We start from the raw sequence: 27,562 nt of genomic DNA on the forward strand, positions 1-27,562 counted from the left end.
AGATAAGTGGACTTCAGAACATGATGTCTCTCAAGATGTGTATATTAATATATATTTTTGGTAAAAATAAATAAATATATATATATATATACACACATAATTGCAAAAGTAAAGTTTCCAAAAAACTTATACCATTGTCAATGCTATTACATACCTAAATTTTATTATTTCTTGTATATTGCTTTGAAATTGTATAAGTTAAGAGTGACTGAAAACTATATTTTTGAGAAAGTATTTGTTATATGATATGTGATTGGTATTGTCAATATTATAATAAAGAAAAAATGTTTTCAAACGGTCAGCTAGACAGTCTGCAACCTTTGCCAACATAGGGTTAAGTGTTGGTCTTCAGCCGATGTAGTGCTATTGTGGTGTGGTGCAGTGTTATTGTTTGCTCTATGGAGCCAGTGTTGCCTCTTTGAGGTTAGTATTATTGTTCCCTATGGGAATCACCCATCGAGTGTTTAGCAGCTTATGTCTTTGTATGACTAATGTTTTCCACATCGAACTACCGTTTTATTGTTACTGATCTTTATAAGTGGAAAATTGTTTATTGTCATTGTAGGAAATTTAGACCCATTAAAACACAACCAGATTGGTTAGTCTAGATTAATTAGCCAAGTTGTTACTTAGTCAAATTATGCAATTCTAGGTTAAAGCAATCAAATAATCATATCAAGATATAAAGCAGTAGAAAATAAATGAACACAAGATATGATGACCCAGGAAACCACACGGTAAAAACCTGGGGAGGATTTGACCTAACTATTCTCAAGGTAAACCTGAATCCACTATGCGAAAGAATCGAAGTTCATACAGAAGGACTACAAGCTCCCCGCTTGACTTCCTAATGCTATCCACCAGTAGAACTTACTGACACGACCACGTGCAAGCTCCGAATCCATGGACTCCTTCTTTCTTGGACTCTTCAATCAAGTACAAGCACCCCCGCTTGTGTATCTTTAAGTTCTTGAATCTGCACCTGAATTATTATCAAGATGTTGATAACCCTAAGTTTATGTGAAGGAAAGCTCCTCAAAGATCTCACAAGAGATTCACATAAACAGTAATATGAGCAACAAAGACTTAGAGAGGTTTGGGTACAAAACCCTAGATACAAAAGAGGCACACTTTTCTCACTCTCAAAAGTTCTCAAAAACGTGGCTTAGGGTTTCCTTTATATAGTGGGAGAAGTAGATCTGAAACCCTAATCCTTAATGAGATTAAACTGCTGTTTGGGCTGACTTAAAATTCTGCAGATACGATTTTCGATCGATCGAGCCTGTTCTTCGATCGATCGAACCAGGCAGAATATGAAGTCTTCTTCCTACAGCTTGTATGTTCTTGAATCTTGACTTGAATCACCTTGAGCATTGTCTAATAAAACCTATAGACTGTAAGATCTATATCTAGACAAGTTTGTGTTCACGATTTGCCAATTGTTCTAAACATTTAGAACCTAACAGTCATAATATGTTGTTTCTACTATTTAGTGTGTATTGGCATATTAAAGTGGTTATTATTTTATTTACTGATTACAGTGTTATAGTTAAATGTTTTATTCTTGACAGTTTTATAGTATATATTATATTACTGTTAAATCTAGATTATATTTTGTCATAGATACTATTATTTTGTTTGAGAGACATCCTCATGTTATGTAGTCTCTTATTGAGCTTCTAGCTCATCCCCATTTTTCCACCCTTTCATATTAGAGCGGTGGTATGTCTTTTGGTGGTAGATCAGTGGAGCCTTAGATTGACGACTTCTTTTGGAGCTATGTTAGTTGGTGAACTATTTTGATATTTTTTTGATAGTGAGTTGACATTTGTGGAACTATTTGTATTTGGAGACTTTATTGTTAAGGTTTTTGTTTTTATGGATCTCATGGGAAAGATTTTGATGGGTTGAAGTTTATTTGTGGATATTTAATTATGCTCTGTTCCATTATATTATTATTGATTATTTCTAAGACAGGTTGTGCATCTAAATCCTTGCTATGGGTTTGGGGTGTTACAAAAATAGGAAGAATAGATGGTGTTAGAAGCTTAGAACAAGCAAACAAGGGAAAAAAGAAGCAGACAGGATCAACCTAAATCCCTGACAAAAGCCCAAGTGTTGTCAAAATAACCCCGAGGCATCGTCTCCCATTCCTCTTGACGACACACCCAATCCATCCCCTCAACAAAAAATTATCTACTTTTTCAGTTTCTGTTAAAATCTGGCATATCAAATACTAGTTTCAAATACTTCTCCTGGGCGGCAAAATGATATGTCCCCTTAGAAGAAGCGATGTGCTAAGGTCTGTAGCAATAGAAGAACTCGTCCAAAGAAAATTGATGGTTTTCTCCGCTTAGACGACCCTATAGAATCTCAGCACCTATGAAGATCCTCTAGGCATTCGGAGTGATCTGGCTAATGAACAACCCCATGAAATCAGCCAACTAATGATGCAAAGCCGTTAGTGGTAGTCTAAGCCCCGCAGCAAACATGGCGTTGTACATGCCAACGTTTGTAGTCCTCCCTATATAGCACTTTTCGTTTTTTCTAGGGAGACAGATGGGGATGTGGTCTGGGATTTGGTAATGGGTACGCAACTCCTTAAAAACCCTATCACTCATCTTTGGTGGAAATTTATTGATGGCCCAATCCTCGGGAAGAATGAAGGGACGGTTGACTCTAGGACTTCCTGAAGTTCTCTCACAGGACTCCTCATCACCTTCATCTCTGTCTTCATCACTACCCCTTTCCTCTTCACCCTCCTCACTTACTATTTTTTCCTCATCTCCCTCTCCATAACTTCCAACTTCCTCGTTAGGAGATTGGGTTGACGTTTCTCTCTTTGATGACCCGGAAAAGCCCTTGAACTCATGACTTGAACCGAATACCTCATCGTAGCCCGCTCCATCACAGACTGACGACTAATCACTCAACGCATCACTTGATATCTGACTACCTATAAGTGACAGATTCATTCTAAGAACCTAAGATGATGGACTCACTATGGAGTTAATCAATTAGAATAAAATACATATGTATAAGGAGAGAAAACTTACAAGTATGTCTTTTGAGCAAGTGACAATTTCAAAAGCGACGGTAGTAACACAAGCGATGAAGTAAACAAGTTGACAGAGTAAAGTCGATGGATCTTCTCTCAAGAAATCAGCAAGGATGAAATAGGAGAAATGAGGAGAAGAGGCGGGTTATATATAAGGGTGAAAATGCACGGAAGACGAAGTGACGCCCTCATCCAGAAGTGAAGCCAACCAAAATGCACCACATCTCCAAGCATTTAATAATGGCTACTCAAGGAGTCGCCCATAAATGATTTTCCCTCTCTCCTAGCCAAGTAGAAAATTAGTAATGAAAGTACAACTCCATAACTCATCAGTTTAAGCTAACGAGGATATGGAGTAGGGGACAGCTGATAAGGATAAAATTGTAAGTATACACTCACCAAAAGTAAGGCATAGAATGACGTTCCAGACCAACCCATCGGCTTTGCTTGTGTTCATCAACAAGGCAATAGGAAGTCTATGGCTTTAAGCTGATGATGTTAATGAAGGGAGGATGGAAAGCTGACACCACTAAAGCCGACAGTTCTGACATAATCTTGACTTGACCACCACGCATGAGTATATAAGGAAATGTCTTAGACCCTATGCTTAGTGTTAGTCTCCTACAAGGAAAGGATTCCACGATATACACTTCTAAGGATTCCTATAAAGAAAAGACTTCTAATTCAAGGAAGAGATGTCAACCCTCTACTACTATAAAAGCCCCAATACCCTCACAAACCAAGGTACGCATAATTCACCCCAGCTCTGGCACTCTAATGTTGTGAAAAGTTCTAATTTGACCTTCGGAGGGTATTTGGCCGGCACCACACCGGTGCTCTCTGTGAGGTCTTCTCCTTTTTGCATTGTACAGATGTCATTTCGAGCATGTGAAGATCGTGTGGCTTACTGTTGATTTTTTGGCATCATCATATATCATCATGTTTCCCAAAGAAAATAAGCAAACCATGGCATATAACGCCAACATTGAAGTCAAACTAAGGCATTTACTTGGCACTATTTCGACTCCAACGCGAACTTGTTAAGTTCTTTTCTTTGAAACTTAACAGTGCTATACATTACCTTCTTGACTTATATTCTAGTTTTATTTAAAAACTTTGAAATTGATGCCAAAGGGAAGTATTACAAGGTTACACGTATTTGTAATCTTAAAAAAAATAAAATAAAATAAAATAAAACCACTTGCAACTAATGTAGATGGTGTCCTACACTAATACAAACACCAAAATAAAAGCACACACGACACATTTTAAAAAACTACAACCGTGGCCTTAAAAAAAAAAGATTAGTATATCTCGTATATTAATCAAGGCACATCGGTTCAAAGTTTATAGAACAAAAACATTATGCAGAAAAAATTACTGCATAATTTTGAAATACTAAGAAAACGGTTTTCTTTAATTCTAAAACTCATCACATGTTATATAAGCATGATATTGAAGTTTGCTCGGATACCAATTGTTGGAAAAACTGGTTATGCATCTCATACAAAAACCCACAGCTAAACACAAGGATCTACTTCATTTATATGGGATAACATAGAATATTTAGAATTTTAGAAACAAAGAATAAAAAGGTGTACCTTGATGTAGTGAAATTCAAAACAAAAGAAGTTCGAACTTGGGAAGACCTTCAATCTTCACCCCAATTCTACATATGCCCAAGATGTGTGGTCTCTCAATCAGTTACTTTATTTAATAACTCTTATTAAATAAACAACTGATTATCTAATTGGACTAGCCTTTTCGGTCAGCCCAATTGGGCTTTAGTGTTTAGCTTGAGATGGGACCAAAGGGACAAATAAATCTCTAGCTCCAATGGGTTTCGGGCTTGTCAGGGCTTATCTGTCAACTCTTGTCAAACCCAAAATTATAATTAATTATATTTAATATCACTATATAAATATAATTGCACTCTAAGTTTTATTAATAAAATTAAATCTCAAGACTTTATTATCTAAACAATTAACTCATTCATGAAAATATTCGTAGAAATACGAAGTCATTATATATAACTGCCACTTTGAAATTACTATCTCTTGATCATTTAGTACCCAGTTTAATCCTTTAAGTTATTCATATATATTTATAAAGTCAAATTTCATAAAATATAAACTTTAGTAACTCTTTACTAAAGTGGTTAGGCATAACATTTTGAATAACCAAACTCATTAAACTTATTTCAATGGAATATTTTATATCTCTACAAAAAGACTATGAATTTTATCTTGAGAATATGTGTTCCTTTAGCACTACATGTGATTGCCCAACATACTGAGATTTTGACCGTTGAATTAGATCTCACTCCTGAAATATCAAAGCAACCCACATTTCATGATCAAGTTCACTAACCTTCCAGGATTGAGAGTTTATGTAAATTAAAGTCATGAGATTTATTATTTAATTAAAAATCGTTAATAGAATAATTAATCTCACAGCGATCCAGTTCAATATGTCTTATACACTTAAAACATATCAACATATCAACTAGAAGTCTCCATTTCCATGATCAAGACAAACCATCTTAGTTGACATGTTATAGCCTTCATAGATGAAATGCCCAATTTTGTCGCCGACTACGAACTAAGGTTTTAAGTTTACAAAGAACTTGTAATTTATATCTTTTGTGACTAAATCACATATTATACATCTCAAGGATTATATGATAATGTCCAAATATTCATGCTACCATTATTTTAGATAATAAAACAACTTCATTATTTATAACATAATGTCATACATAATATCATACATAGCATTGTACAATAGGATTTTAGGACACTAATCCTAACAACTATAACTATATATAGTATAACTATATGTAAGCCTTAAGGTGTCAGATATATGTAGATTTATATACAATCAAATGACATTCATGTGAATATTAAGTGGTACTTTAATGTTAAAAAATAAAATAAAAAATAAAAACTTTAAGAAAATAGCATATACATTATATTGTATTTATTTGTTAAGATTTTTTTTTTTAAAATACATGAATGATATGTTTGGTTTTCATAATCAAATTTCCCTTATAAATTTTATAAATTGATTTTTAGTAATTAGATAAACTTTATGTAAAACATATATATAAAGGTTTTTGTTAAACTCATAAAATGATTAAACTTTAACAATATTTTTTTTTAAATTTTTTCTCATAGATTAAAAATTCTTTATTCCCCCTCCCCTTTTCCATCTATCATTATTTTTATTTGATAACTTTTGAACATTAAAATACATTTATATAATAGGAAATATTTTCTTTGCATTTTTTATATGAAACTAGACATAATATATATAATACTTAAAAAATATACATACATATATATATATATAAGCGTCTATAAAAATGGGGGTTTGGTGGGGCCAAGGGGCCAATTGCCCCCAATCGACCCCTTTGGCTTTGCTCTTGGATAAGGTTCGAGAAGTGTTGGTGGGGCCTTGTGGCATCAATCTAGTTAAAACCAAGCAAGCACAAGAGGAAGATACATATTAGTATGTAACTTTACTTTTGTTCAATTTAATTATTTAAGTTTCAATTTTATTTAATTCAATCTTCTCCTTAGTCAACGCTAGAATTACGTTGGTAGTGACCCTCAAAGCGACATAGTTTTTATTTTTTATTTTGGTTTTTTTAATTAAAAAAATGAAAAATATTTTTTTTTGAAAAAATAAATATAAATTTATTTAAAAAATCAATTGATTAGATTTTTAAGAATACAAAGAAAAGTTAAAGGAAATAAAATCTAGTATATAGTCTAAGCAACCCAAATTTAAAATTCATCAAAGTAATTCTCCTCGTTCACTCCAAAGACAACAACTACAAATCCTATTTTTTCTTCATGAAATGATTTTCTTTTACCTCTCTCTACGTGTAGCTTCCAAGCTCTAATAGAGATTGTGATGTAGGACATGATTTACTATTTTATTATTGTAATTTATTATTTTTGGTGTTTTTATGTAAAAAAGTTATTTTAGAATTAGGTGATTTAATTCCTTGTTTTTATGTGCATTTAATATTTTTTAGGTCAAATTTGGTTCCTGTTATGATTAGGTATTAATTAGTAGTTGTTTTAGAATATATTTTCTTGTCTATCAAGTTTTACAGAACCCGTAAATAGGCCCCTCTATCTGTACACCCTTTTTAATAATTATTCCATCAATTAAATTTAGACTTTTTTTTTTTTGGTGGATTCTAAATCATTTCTTCTTGTGGATTCAAGAAACCCTCGTGGATTTGTGGTTATTTTCAAAAGCAAACGTTTTTTGTTTCTTGTTTTCTAGAGGTAGACGTGTTCTGCTTCTTAATGCTTCCGCATTCTACATTTGTTGATAATAAAGCCTTAACTTATCCTAGTCTAGTGGCTGACATATGATATGGTAGTAATTCTGGTGAAAAAAACTTAGAAAGTATTACGTGACGTAGAACTAGCACTTACAACTATCTTTGCTAAGATGCCGTCGTTGGAGCATGGAAACAACAGGGATAACTTTTGTAGAGACATAACTCACGAGCAACCTATTAGTAAGCAAATTTCATATAGATCTTATAGAAAAATTGCAAGTTTTAATGGTTATTTTTATAAAGAAGATTTTCTTGATTGGTTACTTGATCTAGAGGATTTATTTGACTTTGAGAATATTCATTTTGAGAGAAAAGTTGGACTTGCTTTAGATAAACTTAGTGAGTATGCCTTACGTTGGTGGGAACGAGTACAATCTGAGAGAATCTAACAAGGTAAAGACAAAATTTGTTCATGGCCAAGGATGAAAAAGATGCTTGCTATCAAATTTTATCCTTTGGATTGTGAAGAAATCTTGTCATATGAAATACAAGATCATTATTGGCCAAGAAGTTCACACTTGAATTATTTTAAAGAGCCATATATTACACCATTAAGAGAAGAATTACATGTTGAAGAAAATACTTTTCTTGAAGAATATGTAGAAGTCAAAGGAGAAAATATAAAGATTTTTGGGGAAATTAATGAAGGTCTTGCTATAGAAGAAGAACTTGAAATCAAGATTGTGGAAGAGATTAATGAAGACCCTATTATAAAAAAGGATCTTGAGGTCAAGATAGTAGAGGCCATTAAAGAAGAAATTATAAAGAAAATTGTCAACAATCTCGATGAAGTCAAGTTAGATGATTGCAACATTCAAGCTCCTATTGTTTTGGTAGGAGACACTGAAACAAAGTTTATTGATTTTATTGGGGTTTATAGATTTGATATGATTGGCAATTCTTATTTGATAAATCTCTACAAATACATGAAGACAAAGGGAAAAAAAGTTCAAGTTGAATTGTTTATTCCATTGATGAGTTGCAAGCAAGGAAAGAAGATCAAGGGGCTTAAGCATTTGAAGTATTTATTTATTTGGAGTGAAAGATTTCAGATTTCAAAAATGAACTCGAGGACGAGTTTGTTTCAAGTAGAGGGGTCTGATTTAGGACACGATTTACTATTTAATTATTGTAATTTATTATTTTTGGTATTTTTATTTAAAAAAGTTATTTTAAGTTTAGGTGATTTATTTCCTTATTTTTAGGTGCATTTAATGTTTTTTTAGGTCAAATTTGGTTCCCTTTATGGTTAGGTATTAATTAGGAGTTATTTTAGAATATAATTTCTTGTCTGTCAAGTTTTACGGAGCCCCCGAAGTCTTTACGTGTTTTTTAACAATTATTCAATCAATAAAATTCAGATTTTTTATCTTTTATTTTCTAGTGGATTCTAGACCATTTCTTCTTATAGATTCAAGAACCCTTGTGGATTTGAAGTTGTTTTCACAAGCAAACGTATTTTGTTTGTTGTTTTCTAAAGAGGCAGTTTTACTGAGGACGCAACTTTGGTCCCCATTTGATATCAACTAAACCTATTTTTTCTTCATGAAATGGTTGTCCTCTAGCTCTCTCTTCGTGTAGCTTCCAAGCTCTAACAAGGATTGAGTTTACGATTTTATAAGAGAATGAGATGTAAGAGTAATTCTTGGTGATGCCTTAGATTGGAGATTTGAGCGATTTGATAGCTGTCGCATTGTCTCTCTGAAGGACCTCAAAGCCAACTCACCAAACCCAATAAACTTCAGATTTTTATTTTAATTCCTCTTTAAAAAATAAAAAAATAAAAAAAAATAAAAAAACCTAAAAATTAGGGTTTTGATAGGAAAAAGTGTTAGTGATGAAGGTTTTGCTAAGGCTACAGGGAATTGAATTCATGAAGATTTTTTTTTTCCTTTTTATAAATAAAAAACTCTTTTTTTAGTACATTGGTTTGATTGTATTTTGAATTTTGGTGTAAGGTATCAAAAACTTATAACAAGTAATTGCAAAGTGAACCGGTTATAATTTCACTCAATGCTTAGCTTGCAGGTATTTTTTTACTTCTATTAGCTATCATTGTCTTTCTTTTTAATTTTTGTTATGAAATTTATTAAAGCTCTTATTAAGCATTGAAACAAATAAATTTTAAAATTGTGGATCAATCTTCTTGAAACAAATCATGTTTGTTAAAAATTTTAATTGGAAAATTTTAAAATATTTTCTTTAATGTTTACTGAAAAATACTTTTTATTAATTTTTCATATTTTTAAAACTATAAAAAGTCAAAACTACATAGTTTTGGGGGTTACTGATGCCTATGGAGGGAGAGGAAGATGACTGAATTGAATTTTAAGCAAGATGATGTAATTTATATATATATATATATATATATTTTGTTGCTGTTTTCATTTTTTTTATCCGCTATGTCATACTTGAAAATTAAGTTTTTCCCTGTTTGGGCATTAGTTGGACACGCATGCAATGTGCTCTCGTTTTCAATACTTGTCTGTCTGTCTGTCCGTGCTTCGTTTGTTAAAAATCTCTCATTAGTTTATAACATGCAGGCTCCGAAAGACAAAATTAGTAGGTTTTAACTTTTAAGGGGGAAAAAAAGTGGAGGAAAATAAAAATAAAAATCTCAAAGTCCAGACAATTGAACCAACCCAATGCATAAATGGAGGAATTTATTTCAAGCCCTAAAAACTAGTATTTTGTATCCACAGTTACAAACCCGAACATCAAACCATTTTTGAAGTATTTTCCTTACATGGAAGACACTAATTGGTACATAGCAGGCATATCGTCCATCTATGCTAATAGACAAGAACTTCTCTTTATTAAAGAAAAGGAAAAAAAAAAAAATGGGGGCAATATAGTATGGCAGAGATATAAATGAGAACAGTGATGGATACATAAACGAAGTAAATGCAAATCCAGCTTAATTTTTCTTCGCAAATTACTGAAATCAAAGTAACCCAAAAACCAGCAAAACAACCTTTAGGCATTTTCGCTTAGAGCTTCACAATCTCAGGAATATGAACTGGGTACCGATCAATGCAATCAGCCCAAGGACCATCAGTGGGAGCCTTGATGCTTTGGTTGCACTTCCACACAGCACTGTTACACTTAAATCCACTCCCAAATGCTATTTGCCAAACCCTATCACCTCTCTTCATCCTCCCCTTTGCTTCTATATAGCTCAATTCATACCACAGCGACGATGATGATGTGTTCCCGAAGCGATGGAGTGCCATCCTCGATGCCTCGACATGTTCAGAAGAGAGCTGAAGGTTCTTCTGCAATTCATCAATGACAGCACGACCACCAGCGTGGATACAGAAGTGCTCAAAAGCTTGTTTGAAGTCAGGAATATAAGGCTTCCATTTGGGGTTAAAGATTTTGCGGCCAATTAGGGTGAGAAGGAAAAGGAGTTGCTCTGAAGCTGGAAGGACAAGAGGACCAATTGTTGTGATGTTTGATTTCAAAGCCTCACCAGCTATGGCCATGAGATCTTTGGATAAAGAGATCCCAACTTTGCTTTCTTTGTCTTCTTCTTCGTATACACAGCGGTAAGCTTTGTCATCAGCTCCTTTATGGGTTCGAACCACATGTACTAACCTGTACTTGGCTCGCCTGCTCTCTGATCTTCGGTTTGATAAAAGAATTGCAGCTCCACCCATTCTGAAAAGACAATTGGGAAGAAGCATAGCTCTTTCATTGCCCTGGTAATAGTTGGGTGTGATAATCTCTGTGCTCACAATCACAGCGTTTGAATTGGGGTGAACTTGAAGAAGATCACGGGCTAAATCAATTGAAATTAGCCCAGCACTGCAACCCATCCCAGATAGGTTAAAGCTCTTTATGTTACTTCTCAGCTTGTACTTGTTGATCACCATGGCTGATAAGGAAGGTGTAGGTGAGAAAAGACTGCAATTCACGATGAGAATATCGATGTCTTTAGGGTTAAGACCTGTCTTCTCAAACAAAGAATCCATGGCAGAAAATATAACGAGCTCGGCCTCGCCTCTCGCAGCTTCCATGGTTGGCTTAGGTGGGATATAATGAATTGCAGGAGGCAAACAAGTCTCTTCCCCAAGACCAGAGCGCTCGAGGATTCTCATTTGGAATTCAACGCTCTTGGGGTTGTTTTTGAGGTTGAGCCTTGAGTGTTCCATGAAGGTTGCAAAGGGGACACGACAAGTGATAGGGGGTTTAAAACAAGCGTAGTCGACGAGGAAAATTGTTCGTGGCTTAGACATGAAGTAAACAGTGGCAATAAAGATGATGAGGAAAGCGGAGCATAGGATTTGGACGAGATCGAAGTGGAGGGACTTCCAAAGATTTGAGATTTCATCAGGACCCATCCGGAGAACCTCTATGAAAATAGCAGCCATGATGGGTATGAGTGTGAGTGTAAGAATGTGATTGACGAGGTATTGGTACCCAAGCTTGACATACTTAAGCTTGACAGAATTGGAAAAGTCCGGCAAGATTGGAGGCATCTTTGCTCTTCTGTGTGTGTCTTCTTGTGTGTTTGTGTTTGTGTTTGTGAGAGAGAGAGAGAGAGAGAGAGAGAAATAGTTAGAGCTATAGCTACGGAAGGAAAGGTTGAGGATGATATTAGAAGAAGGGTGGGAAGGTGGGAATTTAAAGGCAACGGGACCGTGGCAGATGAGAGGATTAAATGAAAGGAAGGTTCACGTCACTCAACGCTCACATAACTCCATATTAATAATTCCACATGCAACTAACCCAACGCCCATTGGGACTTTTTGTTTTATCATTGCCAAATTGGTTATTGAAGGTTCCCTCTGGCTAGATTTATTTTCAAACTTATTTTATTTGTGATCGTTAATGACAATACAAATTACGCTTTAGGGTTTTTAATTAATTTTTTTTTTTTAATAATTCAATAGTTATAATTGAGGATGGAGGATTTGAACCCAAAATATCTTTAATGAAAACATTAAAAAGTGTCAATTGAGTTACAAGTTTCGTTGGCTATGTGTTTTAGGTTTTTTTTTTTTTTTTTATTCTTTTTTAATTTGAAGAAAATTCAAATATTCACCATTCAGAATCATTTATCTGTCTCTGTCTCTCTCTCCAACTGACAATTAGTTGAATATAAAATGGTATTAGTATTGGCATGACAATCACAATTTATTTGTCTAAAACATATAAGGGAAGATTCCACAATGGGAAACTCAAACAATTGATTTAACTAACACGGCTTGTATTCTAATTGAAACTTGCTCGTTACAATAGAGAAAACTCTCTTTGCCGTGGTATTCAATTATAACAGATTGGAATTTCTTTCTATTTTCTCTCTCTCTCTCTCTCTCTCTCTCTCTCTGATCCCTTCTCTATTTGCCAATCCCTCCCCTTATATAGGCATATTTTCTGCTCTTATCCTCCCAATTGTCCTATCTCCAGTCGGATTCTCAGGGATATTTTTCCTTTTCTTTATTGGGTTCCCCCCCCTTATTATCAACAGGACTTTTGGGAGTGTTTTCACTGTTTAGGTTGTCTCATATGTATTTAATGTGACAGAGGTTAGGTGGAGGACCTCTCATTAATGCGGAGGTAAAGATCTCTGCTAACCTTATCTATCTGGAGGGTTTCCAAGGGTTATATCCACCAATTCTGGGCACGCCGTGGATTATCCGTGTGTGATACTTCAAATAAGACTTTGCTAAACGTAGTGTATCATCAATTTCACGGGAAAGATTCGTAAGGATACCCTTTGCTTCCTAAATATATGGACCCCCTAATCTACTGACCATTTCCCTTTGTGGGCTTGTATCCTTTTGCTTGTATCTTTGCCCTTTTTTTGCTTGTGCCTAGAAGGTCACATCCTTACTCCAAGCGTCCTCACTCCATGTGTGTACATGGAAAGACAAAAGAAACAAGTCAGCAGATAAGCAAAGGAAAAAATGGAAGGATAAGCATGCTAAAGACAAGATAGGAAAAGATGCCAAATGGGGGGGGCAAACAACATGTGTAGCACACAAAGAGGCAAACAAACATGATGTTAAACAAAAGGGGGTGTCCTAGGAGGACAAATGTGGGATTGGATCGAGTGCCCATAATTTCATTGGATTGGAGTATAGACGACACACAGACTCATGCATGAACATGTAGGCAAGCGTGCAAAGATGCAAAGAAAGCCAAATAGGTGGCACAAAGCAAGCAAGGCAAGCATATCAACATTGCATGCGGCGGAGACAGGTGTGTATCAAGCACAACAACACCACAAAGGTCTATCTCACAAATGATTACACCCAAACAAGCCCTAGGAGGGACAGATGCAACCACACCACAACAAGCCCACAAAGGGCACAAAGCATGGCAAAGCCTAAATCTATAGAAACTAACATGGAGATAAAGCATAGAAGCAAGCAAACAAACATATACGTGCATTAAAGGAATGATCCAAACCCTTTAATATAGGCCTAGGTACATGGATGTAGGCCTAGACTATAAGATCTAGATCTACACCACACCGAAAGGGCCAAAACACAAGAAAGAGAGATACCAAGAGACAAAAAGGGCTAAAGTAGCACATGGCATAGCAACCAACATAGATCTAAGCACACAAGCATGGCACAGAGCATATAAATCTAAGTAAAAACATGGCAAAGAACACAAAAGCATGCAACTCTAAGCATAAACGTGGCAAGGAGCCTAAAATCATGTGGATTTAAGCACAACATTAAATGTACACATATCCTAGTGCAAGAAGGCTAGGCCAACAACTTTAAAGTGATAAATCATGGCATAAACAAGGAAACATGTTAGAAAAACTATTAAGACATGCTATGAAGGAAGAACATGCTAGGAAAAGCAATAAAGCATTTTATGGAAAGCAAATAGACATGCTATGAACAAAGATGAAGCAAAGGGTGTATATTGTAGCTAAAAGCTACATCTACACCCTTTAAAACCTCAAATCCAAGGTGTGGAACCAAGGAGAGGAAGGTTGTGTGCAAGAACACTACCTTGAAGATTGTAGAGAAAAAATGAGAATCTAAGGTATTTGAAGGTGTTTGGATGTGTTAAGGAGAGAGAGAGAGAGAGAGAGAGAGAGAGAATCTACCCAAAACATTTTTTTTTTTTTGGCAAAATGAGGGGTCTGAGGGCATTTATATTGGACAAGTTTCTCTTTGGCTGTCGGCCAACATCAAAAGTTTTGGCCTTTTCTTGGTCCTATTTCAGACGTGTATTTGAAGGTCTTCTTTGTGTCAGATTGAGCTGATATTAGTGTCACTAAAAATCTCTAGATGTCTAGTTTCCAAAACATTAAAGAAATTGAAAATCTGAATGTCGGATCAAAAGTTATGGCCTCAGGAAGCGTGCTGATTTGCTTTTTAAGGTTTTCTGGATATCTCAACCGTTTTAATTCCAATTTTGACCCATGAATAGTCTTTAGAAATGGAATTCGATAATCTTAACAATGACACTAGTCTTAACCCATTCTAATGGTCAAATCAAAATTAGAGTTTCTAGTGCCCTCGGGAGTCAACCTCGAGTTAAATTTGACGAAAATCACCGAGTAGCTCGGGTTTGATGTAGAAACATGGAAATTTTTTATTTTGGGATGATTTTGACCGAGTTTGACTTTCAGTCAACCTAGGGTTGACTAGGGGTATTTTAGTCAATTTGGCCTGAACTGGCTCTTAGAGTGCTCCAATGCCTAAACGGGTTGCACCACGTCAATCTAGATGTTTCCACGGCACCGTGGAGAAAAGATAATATTTTTGAAATTTTCAGGGTTTGGCATGCAAATCGAGAGCAAACAAAATACGTTGTCTACACTTGTAAAAACGTTTAGGGTTTCAGGCACAAAGTCTTGTGAGTTACTCCTATGAGATATGTGAGGTTTCTATAGCCTCCTAATGCAATAAACGTCAACTGGAAAGAAGATCTATAATCAAGAACTGGTGGATTAAGTCACTGCATACAAGATCATACATAGCTGATGATTTAAAGTTTTGAGTGGGATCTTGGAGTCACAAACATGGATGTTTGTGTTTAGCAAATTCATATAGAAGAGTCTGTGGATTCGAAGCTGCACGCGGTCATGTGAGTAAGTACTACAAGAGGTAGTTTTAGATTTAGAAAATATATATATATATATATATATTGTAAAACTTCCATTCTATCATAGTGAATTTGTTGCCCTGAGGATAGTTAGGTTATATCCTCCCTAAGTTTTTTTACCCTGAAACTATTGGTTTCATTGGTTTTCGTAGGTTATAATATTGCTTGCCTTCTTTACTTTTCCCCCACTAAGTAATATGTTTATATGTGTTTAACCTAGATCTCATAATAAACCTAAGTATCAAATTGGTTAATTAAGTAGGTTAAACAATCTAAGTGTATAGGGGTCTAAACAAAACATACAGTTTTCAATTTATTTATAACTATGCCTTTAAAAACATTTTTTGTATCTTGAAAACATCGCCTCGGCCGTTTTTAAAATCCTATTTTGAACAAGAAATATAGGATATAATTTTCTAAAAACTGTATTTAGAGAACATTAACCAAACAATAGATTCAACTATGGGACCCACCATTTTATAGATTACAAAACAAAAAAAAAAATTATATTTAAATACTCTTACCAAACATGCCCTAAATTATAAGAGACCATAATTTATGTTGGTAGACTTTGTAAAATGACATTTCTTATATGAATTGAAATTTAAATTTGGGACATCTCTTGATAACTCAAATATGGGAAATTAACATTAAAAACTTTTCAAATGCAACTTTTAAGTTAAATTCCAATTCCTCGTCCAAAGACAATGTAGAGAAATAGTATGTACAGATCATTTGATCATGCTAGAGCGGAGAGGCTTACAGAGTCACAATACCTAATTACGGTTTAGAGACAGTATTTGACTTCTTCAGGGCGCACAAATTTAAAGGCAATACTGGGATTGGACGCCAAGAAAATCTCTTTTGATAAGCGTACAGCGGTACCTTGATAAAACTAAAACAATAAAAGTCAAAGAGGTGCAACATTACTCTCTCTCTCTCTCTCTCTCGTTTTTTCTCTATTTATCGGGTTTTCTTGTTTTTTTGGGTAGTGAGCTTTTAATTCATTAATTAATGTTTCATCTGTATATAGTTGGTTGTTATTTATAAAAGGGTCGGTAATCATTAATAAATTAATTTTAAAAAGTTTTAACATTAATTTTAAAAAAACATATAAAAAGTTATCAACTAAAATTTAATTGATTTGTATTTTAAATTAATATTTTTAGGATATTCGTTAACTTTTATTTATTTATAAAAGGTCTTTGATATATACAAAAATGGATAAATTAACGAATGTTCTTAGGGCATTGTATGAAATAATTTTAAAAATTTTACATGAGCAAAAATCAATTAGTTTATTTTTACCATATGTCAAAATTATCTCGAAATTGTTTTATTAACAATTTCCTTAAAAAGACTTGTTAGAGTGTACATGATGATTCTTTTCATCTTTTATGAAGGAAACATTTTTGCATAGCAATAAGAAATTGTATCGCCATTAAACCAAAAAAAAATCGTATATGAACGCTCCTCTTTTTGGGGGCTATACTCGTACTTCAATTGCTTTGAAAGACAAAAAGTGAAAAAGAACAATAACGAGGAGAAAAGAGAATATATGATAGAAAAATAAATAAAAAACGAAAGACAAATGACAATAAAAATTGAAAAGAACTTCTCAATTTCTCATCTTAAAAAAGGCCAATGATTCCATTTGTGTTTTTACCAATATCTAGTTTAATATTTTCCATAAAGTATGAATATCCTAGCATTTTTTTTTTCCAATTATAATTGATGAGTATTGGTCCGCTAAGTTAGTTCATTCAAATCCCTTCTAATTTGTTCAAACAAGGGGTGAAATTAGGATTTTGAGTTAAAGGATTTAAGTATAAGCAAAAACAATAAAAATTCATAAAATTCCAAACGACATCTATTTAGTATTAACAAACTATCAAAAAAAACAAAGACATAAAATTATTGTTTCTTAATACATTATAATGCAATCATCCACTAACAAAGACAAAAACACAAAGCATCATTGTTTCTTACTACATTAGAGTATCCATATCAGCTCGTGCAAACAATTTTGTCTATTTTAATAGAACATAACTTTTTCTATTTTATATACTCACTTTTTGAAACACTCACATTAGATTATCTATTTTTCATTACATTTCATTATAAATTTAGAATAATATTTCCTTGTCAATTTTTTACTATTATTGATAGGCCAAAAATGTATTGACCCCTTGTGATTAAATTAATTAATTAGCCAAGTTATTAATTAATCAATTTAACATGCAAACGCGTGGTAGCACAAACAAATCACCAATAAACTAATTATGCAGGGAAAAATAAATAATACGGTGATTTGTTTACAAATGGGAAAAACCTGACGGCAAAAATTCCACTAGGTGATTTTCAAGTCACCACTGCCGAAACTCCGCTATTATCACAACAAACGGTTACAAGTAAAAGAATTCCAAGTACCTTACCAACCTACAGTTGAACCCTTATCCCAATACCCAATTAGACTTGTTCTGTAGTGACAATTTTCCTTTTTGATGTGCGGCTCCCAAGTACGTGACTAACCAATTGCGCGGATCCAGTATGCGACTTCAATCACAAACTAGAGGAAGTTTGTTGGCGGCAAAGTTCTTTAGTTCATCCACGATGACGATCAAGAAGATGTTTGGTCACAAAACCCAAAGGTGCACATACACAGCAACTTCTTCAGAAGAGATGAACTAGGGCAAAACTTTGTCTCTGGTCCCAATTTGCTTGAACAGAGTTTGCTCAATACTTGCGCAACTTGTGAACACTTTGACGACCTTTAAAACAATCCTTTTATATGTCTAGGGTTAGAAGAAAAGAAGGCTCAAAGACACATCCATGGATCCTAAGAAATCAAATCAGAAATTATGATTTTATAAACCTCGACAGATAGAAACTATCGAGCATCTATTGAGATAGCTGTTAAGCCATGGGCAAAACAACTTCTTTAAATCTCGACACATGCTAGTTGTCGAGCTTTAGTAACTTTGCACTTTCAGTTTGTTTTCTTGGACAGACTTGAAGGCTTCAACACTTGATTTTGAAACATGGTTTCTTGAAGAATTTCAACACATCCTAGATCTACCCAAATACAAGTAAAGTGCATTTTGTCAAAAGATTAGCCAATTACATAAAAGAGTGACATATGTTCTTAACAAGTGAACCACATATGTCCTAACAATTATCCCAAATTATATCTCTCTCTTCCTCAACCAAAAACCATTGCTCTCAATATAAAGAATTACTAAAATATTCATTTGCATAGCTATAGTTACTATAGCACAAATATATCTTTGTGAAAGCTCAATTAGTGTGAAAACACTAATACTTGTTTAGACCTCCAATTTTAAATTATAGCTTAATTGCTTTTACTCTTACTTATCTAAGTGCGGAATAAGAGTAATGCACACGCAATAAACTGGTAACACTATTCTAAGCCATAATCAAGTATAATGAGCAATAAACGTAACGCTTAAAGAGTAGGGAAGAGAGATGCAAACACAAGATAATATTGAGACGTGTGTGGAAACAATGGAAACTGTCGGAGTCGCCAAGTAGTTATATGGTCTAAGAACCATGAATATAGTGTCTTTTCAAGGAATGACCATTGATCTTACTACCAAAGTATGGGTTTAGAGTATAGGTACGTTCTTAGGAAGGTGTTAGGCACCCAAGACCGTCCAACCCTAAGGTTGGCCTCCCATCTTTATGTCTTATATCTTCACCTTATTAAAAGCATGTTCAAAACTTGTATTCTAACTCACACACACACTAGCATACACCTAAGCATACAACATGGCATCATTCAACCCAAACCCTAACCATACATCTAATCATGCTCATCAAGAAAACCTAACATACATCTATCATGGCAATCATCTCATCACAAACCCTAGTATACATATATCATGGCATCTCATATCGAAGCATAAACCTTAACATGTTATCATCATACATATCATCCACCTAATATTCATCTAGCATCATTTCATATATCTTACCCATGGCAACAACATGTAAACATCAAAGGATTACATTGAGAACATGAAGATCATTAAGAACACGTTGTTCAACCAAACACATTCATGCTCATCACCAAACCATGCTATCAAACAATATGCATATACATGTGAATGCATGACTTAGCTATACTTACCTCACTGCATCACAACACCTACGACATCAATGAATGGACATGTGAATGACATGACATGACATTAAAACCAAGGAACAAAAAGATAAACCATAATCTAGCATACGATGACAAACAAACACGTGAACAAAGAAAAAGAAACTCAAAAGCATATAAGAAGGTTAAAACAAAGGCATATTAGGTAAAACAAACAAAGCAAAAGAAACAAGAAAATCAAAATTAGGGTTTTTGGGCATGAGTATGAGTGCACATGCATAGGCCTGCGTATGCAGGCCAGTTGTATACGTACGCAAACACGCCTAAACCCTAACCCAAAAAACAGACAAGCAAAAAAAGAGAGCAAGACTTGAAAGCTAAATACAATAGCCTAACATGCTTAAAAAAATAGAGAAAGCATAAAACTAACCTAAAGAAACATATATAAACATAAACTAAACAAAGAAACAGATTAAAGTAGAAATTGACAAGAAATTTTAAAAGAATACCTCAAAAAAGGAAGCTTCCAAGCTTGATTTTGATCGTTTCCTTCAATCAATATATTCACAAATCAATAGAAACATGATTAGTAATCTTAAACTCAAAGAATCAAGGCCAGAAAAGGCCTTAATGAAATAAAATTGACTTGAGAATGTTTTGTAAAAAACTCCCTCTTTGATTTACTATTTCTAGTGAATCTTATGTTTTCCCTCGAGATTTTCTGTGTTGAAAAGGTACCATGTAAGGTTTTATATAGCTGAAAAATAGGGGTTTGGAACAGTTTCTAGACAATGTGGGATTTATTCCAAATCTCAGTCTTTAATGCAGAAAACTTGCATTTTTTATGTCTCTGAAACCCTAGTGTGTATGCACATTTGTGCCTGCATATGCAGCGTGTGGCCTACATACGCAAGTTTGTGCCTGCGTACATAAACCGTGGGTTTTCTTTAGCCTTTATTTTCCAAAAATATATTTTTGCTCATTTAAAGTTATATTTTCCATTTTAACACCTCTCAAGTTAATTTAACATTTGATTGGGCCTTAAACTGACACTAGGCCTTGGAATTTGGGCACATTGGGGAACATGGGCTTGAGTTAAAAATGGTACAAAATGCGATGTCTACAGGTGCCCCTCTTTTGATTCATGAGCTTCACAAACAGAATCAAAAGAATAAGAGACAAAACATTTTGTTTTGACGTACAACTCAAGCCTAACCTACGCACATAACACACATTAGCATACATGGGGTGGGGTGCAACTTTGAAGAGTTGTATGGGATTTATATGTCTGAATTTCCACCTTTGTTGCTCGAAACGAGCAACGACAGGTTCACTAGTGTAAGGGGTAATCTCTTGGCATGGGAATAAAAAAGAAATTCATCTAGGCTCAATAGGGTTAGCAAATGAAAAAAATTTCTTATTGTAACAAAGGGTAGTAGAAAGATGGCCTCTCATCCTTTCAACCTTCATTGCTTAGCCTTTTCAAACCTAGGTTAACCATTTCGCTCATCAAGTTCTCATCATTGTAGAGTCATCCAAGCAAAAACAAATCATTCAATCAATTTTTCTTTCCTATCTTTGAACTCACTCATGTCTTGTGCTTCAAGGAATCTCTCATCACTTATTCTTGTGTACTCTCTCACTTGATCAAAGTCTTTTTTATTTCTCTCTATCTCTCACCCTCTTTATCACTTTCATGCTTGCTCTTTATGACCAAATGAACTAGGACAATCTCCTCTTTCAATTCCTTTATTTGGATTAACCAATTTTTTAGGTTTAAGGATTCATTCATTTCAAAACTAGCAAAAAGAGATCACATGATACACGTCACATTTGAATGGCCAACTTTATTTAAAGTGAAATAACATTGATTTGAGAATTCAAAGGAATGTGACTCAACAACAAGACAAAAACTCAATAACACAACAAAGGGAAAGACTCAACAACATAACATTGAAAAAGACTCTAATAGACTTGACAAATTAAAGATACGACAATTGAAAAAGACTCAAACAAAATTGAAATGGCTCATCCTCTAGCAAAGGTATTCTCATGGGCTAAATCTCTTAAGCACACCCCTTCATTCGATCTTGCTTCATCTATGGAATCTTGGCTTGACAATCACCCCACCATCAATCAAGTCTTGAATCTCATGCTTCAACTTAAATCAATTATTTGTCTTGTGCCCTAGCTTTGGTGAAAAACACAACACTCGTTCATGTTCCAAGTGCTTGGGATTGGAACTAGAAGAAGAGTAGGTTCAAGTGGCTTGAGGCAACCTTTCTTAGATAAGATTTCAAGGGCCTCTGACATCGACATGTGAATGTCATCAAATTCCCTTCTCTTTTGGGGGTGTCTTTGGCAATAACTTTCTTTCTATTTTTTGGCTTGCCAAAAACATCCTCGTCTTGTGGGCCATGTATTTCTTTAAGCCTTTGTAGTTGAGTGCTTATATCCTTCATTAGCCCTTCCATGCAAGCAAGTGTTTTGCTTATGATGTCGATACTTTCATTCTTGCTCATCATTGCTTCTTGGTATCTTCCTTAGTGAGTAGATCTCGACAATGCTAGGGATGTGCTTTGAGATTATCTTAAGTGTCCCTAAAATTGAATCTGATCAAATAAACATGTGCTCCCAATGTGTTTTAAAGTTTTGGACTTATCAACTTTTCTGGCTTTCTTCAAAATGTGGACTACATGTATGCCTCATTTGTATTCTAAGTCTTGTATCATTTCACTATCTTGAACTTTGAAATAGAATAAGCTACATCAATCTTTCAAAATTCATGTCTTCCCCTATGCATAGAGCCCAATTACATCATTCACACATTTCGCCCTCTCTCCTTCTCTTATTCGGATCCAAACCCAACTTTTTATTTTTATTTTTTATTTTTTATTTTTATTTTTGGTTTTGATGTTTTTTTTTTCTTTGGCCTTTGAATCCAATTACAAGTTACTCATCTTGCCCTCTCATCCTTATTTGGGATAAGCATAGGTTGTTCATGAATTTTGAAAGGTTAATGCACATCTTGTAGTGAGTGAAATCATGCTCTAGATCCTTAAAGCGAAGAACATCATCAATATCCACCAAGTCAATGTTGAACTCATGACCTCTAACCCAACAATTTATTTCATCCTCCCTTAAAATAGCATTGGCATAGAATTCTCGGATCAAAGGTTCACATACCCTAGGGAGATCACCAAGGAGCTTGTCCTAACCTCTATTTTGGAAGCAACTTGGGATAAAGTAATCCTTCAAATCAGCCAAGTCCACAAATTGCTCTAGGATGATTGGAGCCTTCGCGTAGAACTGATTGTATCTTTCAAAATGTTGTATAGAGTATTGTCCATTTTCTTCCTTTTGTCAGCATGATGTGCAGTGGTCTTCTTCTTTGGAGTCACATGCAAAAACATAGCAGCAAAGACCACATCACAGGGCCCAACATTTGGTAACATCAAAAATTAGAAATAGGTTAAGAGTGATAAAATGGACTTATAATTAGACCAAAGATTTAAACCAAAGCATAGTTCAATGGCAACTAGTCATGAGAGAACACATAGAGTTTAGGCATTAATTTCACAAACATATCAAAAAGTGTGTGTGTGCAAAAACACCAAATAAAACCTAGGGCATATAGCAAAACACATAACCAGAGATGCATTTTACAATCATTGTATTCAATGAGCTCCCAACAATCATTCTCTTCCATGAAATCCTCAAAAATACAAGAAGATGTCGATAAGGCATTTACCCATGGGTATGATATGCACAACACAACACAAACAGGGTATACTACTCAAGGATGAGAAGCAAACATGAAAATATGTATAATAAGCATCATACTATCAAAACCAACAAAACCCATTCAACAAACTCAACAAAATATACCCAAACCATATTCGAACATCATATTTTTCAAAACTCAACAAAACTTAAAATCCAAGAAATCAAGGGCTAGAAACAGAAAATACATAGTGAAAATGACTAAACCTATACCTTTTCTTGAAGATTTGTGAAGAGATGATGAAGAAAATGGAGTTTTTGAGAATGAACCCGATGAGTTTGGAAAGGAGATGAACAGACAAGACAATGAACCATCACAATAGGCGAGGGAAAACTAAAAGGTTTTGAAACTGCCCTGAAAATAACCTTGAAAGTGCAAAACAAGCGTTTTTCACGATTGTAATGAGTCGCGAATAAGTCGCCAAAAACCCATGTGACAAAATTTTAAAAATTTGTCTAAGTGTTTTTCACAATTGGAAGGTCCACTCACGAGTAAGTCGCGACGGGAGTCACTAAACATTCTAAGTATACCTTGCAACTAGAGCTTCCACTTGCGAACAAGTTGCCAAATTGAGTTGTGAAAATCCTAAAAACCCAGATTTTTGAAATTTTTCTAAGTTTTTTTTGTGACTGGGGCTTGACCTGCCAAAGAGTTGCTAAGAGCTTTTGTGTAAGCTCATGACTGAGGGTTCGCGACTTGCTTAACTCATAAGGTAGAGTCGCCAAAATAGGGTTGCACAATTTTTGAAATTTTTGAAAATTTTCAAAACAAAAATACTTTCCAAGAATAACTAAAACACTCAAAAATCTTTTTGTATTTGATCAACATATAATTAAGCATGTGCAACATATTTAATCAAGTACAATCACACAAATGAATAAGGCATTCATTGAATATAGACATGTGTGATATGTGTGGGTACCAAAAATGAGATAGTCTAATGTGAAGTTTCAATGATAAATTCAACCAAGTCATACACAATTAGTACTAGGAAAAGTGACCAATCTCAATTATAGAAGTATGCATATATAACCTCCTACAAAACTTGAGTACATACTTTTGAAGCTTTTCATTTGGCTTCATATACATCATAACAATTGATCATTTTGATTCAATACCTCTCATTTTTGAGATCGATGCCTAAAATTTTTGATATTTCAATTTGATGAACAAGCCTTTGGCTTTTTGGGGCATCATACATTTTCATAAAAGTCGCTTTTCCTTTTTCCTAGTTAAATACTAATATGTTCGATGGCTTTTGCAGCTCATTATCTCTTTTCATTTTGAAATTTACATTGGTTGAGCTCTTTAAGAAAAAAATAAATAAATAAATAAAAGAGTGGGAAGATATATAGGCACAAGTCTATGCAAGTCTTAAGATTAACAAAACCATTGACTAATCATTCATGAAAAGTTTGAAGATCTATTTACAATATTCACATAGATATCAAGATTTTTCCCACAATGATATGAGTGCATAAAGAACAAGCAACGCTCGTAAATGCACAAAGCCATCAGTACAAAGGTACGAGGCAAAACATGCTAGTGACAGTACACAATAATGTCAATCAAACTTTTTGGATTTTCTATTTTTTATGTGTTTTTGGATTTTTGACACAGGCAAGTAAAGATTGATCAAAAACAATGTAAAAACATTCAAAGCAAATAGCAAACAAACAAAATTTTCAACACATGCTAGAACGATAACAAAAAGCTCACAACCAATCAAAGTCACAAAACGTAGGAAGTATTAATGCATGGACATGTTGTAATACTTATGCATGTGTACCATTCTTCACCCACACGACACTTGTATTTGGGGTGATATCCCTAAAGGATTTGGAACTATTGTTCTGACTTTCAGACCTTCTGGTGAAGCTTGTCAAATAGGTGGTGAATGCATCAATCATCTTCATCACATCCCTCACCCCGAGATCACCTTCTTGACCTTTTGATTGCTCAGCAGTCCAATTCCCTTTGCCATGTCTTGGTCCTCTCGACCTTTGAGCACTTGAATTCTTTAATGCTTGAAGCTTATGACAATTGGGTCTGGTGTGTCCTTGAATTCCACAGTGACGGCAGAAATGTTGAGTTCTCTAACCTCTTTATGACTTTGGAGTGATTTCCCTTTAGCCTTAGGTTTGACCACTGATTGGTTAGGAGGGTTTGTCAAAAACCGTTAGTCAGTCACATTTCACTTCTTCTCCGCTTTCACTTTTTCAACAGTAGTGATTGCCACCATTGGTTCCTTAGCTTTCACAAACATCATATCCTTGGACACTTTGGCACTTGAATTGCTCTCTCTGGGGTATCCCAATCCACTTTTGTCGGAGAAGGGTTTTTGATAAGCAAGCACTTCATCAAGCTTCTTGGAGGAAACTTACTCTACTTTAGCGTTAGTTTGAATCACCTCAAGCTCAAAAAATTTGATCTTTGAATAAGCTTCGATTAGCTCTCCATTCAGCATCTCAACTTCACACTTAGTCTCCTTGTACCACACTAAAAGACACTTGTAGTCTTGCTCTGCTCTCTTCATTTTCTTAATGGCTACTTTAGCCACTTTTGCATATTTTACGGTCCACTCAATGAGGGAATTGTAGGTCTCTTATAGTCCCACTATTATTTCATCTTCCACTAACACACTCAAATCATTCGAAGATTGTATAGGAGCAATGGTTATAAATGCGGAGTAGTTTCCCTCTCCGTCATAGCTTTCTTCCGAGTCCAAATTAGAGGAGTCTAACTCACTAAGAGTAGTGGCATACACTTTACCCTTCCCTCCCAAATAGTTTGGACACTCCTTCTTGAGATGTCCATGATCGTTGCATTCATAGCACGTGATTGCTTGAGAAGATTGAGAATCCTTCCCATCTTTCTTCTTGAATTCCTTTTTCTCTTTCTAGGAATTTTGGAATTTTCCTTTCTCAGCAAACTTTCTATTCTTTTTGAACTTCAAGAACTTTCGGAAGTTCTTAACAAGATACGCCATATCTTTTTCAACCTCATCCTCATCTGATGAGTCTTGAGCTTCCATTCTCTCATTGATTTTCTTTAGAGCAAGTGATTTGCTCTTCCTTTGTGATGGTAGAGAAAGCTCAAATGTAACACCCCAAACCCATACCAAGGATTTAGATGTACAACTTGTCTTATAAATAATCAACAATAATATAATGGAATAGAGCGTAATTAAATATCCACAAATATACTTCAAACCATCAAAATCTTTCCTATGAAATCCATAAAACAAAAACTTTAACAATAAAGTCTCGAAATACAATCTCAAAGGGTTCCACAAATGCCAAACTCACTATCCTAAGAAAATATACTAAAACAGTCCATCAACTAACATAGCTCCGAAAGAAGTCTTCAATCTATGTCTCCAATGATCTACTACCAAAAGATATTCCACTGCTCTAATCTGAAAGGGTGGAGAAAGGGGGGTGAGCTAGAAGCCCAATAGGAGACTACATAACATGAGGATGTCTTTCAAAACAAAACATTAGTATCATTGATAAAATATAGTCTTTACAAAAAACTTGCATATAGTTTTAATAGTAATATAATATATTCTATAAAACTGTCAAGAATAAAACATTTACTATAATGTTTTAATCATTAAATAAAATAATAACCACTTTAGTTAGCCAAAATACACTAAATAGGTAGAAACAATATATTATAGTAATAAACAAATTTTCCACTTGTAAAGGTCAATAACAATAAAACAATAGTTCGATATGGAAAACATTAGATATTAGCCAGACAAGATATAAACTGCTAATTACTCAGTGGGTGATTCCCATAGGGAACAATAACACTAACCTCAAAGAGGCAACATTGGCTCCAAAGAGCAAATGATAACACTAGCTCCGAAGAGCAAATGATAACATTGCACCACACCACAATAACACTACATTGGCTGAAGACCAACACTTAACCCTGTGTTGGCAAAGGTTGCAGACTATCTAGCTGACCATTTGAAAACATTCTTTCTTTATTATAATATTGTCAATATAAACCATATATCATATAATAAATACTTTCTCAAAAATATAGTTTTGAGTCATTCTTAACTTATATAGTTTCAAAGTAATATACAAGAAATAATAAAATTCAAGTATGTGTATAAAGCATTGACAATGGTATAAGTTTTTGGAA

At 34.4% G+C, this 27,562-nt stretch overlaps 1 protein-coding gene across 1 annotated transcript; it reads right to left on the bottom strand.

The window, feature by feature from the left end:
• Positions 1–10,064: 10,064 nt before the first annotated feature.
• LOC112034446 (3-ketoacyl-CoA synthase 6) lies at positions 10,065–12,010 on the bottom strand. Its single transcript, XM_024022165.2, has one exon. The coding sequence runs from the start codon at positions 11,897–11,899 to the stop codon at positions 10,409–10,411; it is 1,491 nt and encodes a 496-aa protein (XP_023877933.1). The 5' UTR covers positions 11,900–12,010; the 3' UTR covers positions 10,065–10,408.
• Positions 12,011–27,562: the final 15,552 nt, after the last annotated feature.

This window comes from Quercus suber, unplaced genomic scaffold (genome assembly GCF_002906115.3).
Source record: "Quercus suber isolate HL8 unplaced genomic scaffold, Cork oak 2.0 scaffold_388, whole genome shotgun sequence".
Taxonomy (NCBI): domain Eukaryota; kingdom Viridiplantae; phylum Streptophyta; class Magnoliopsida; order Fagales; family Fagaceae; genus Quercus; species Quercus suber.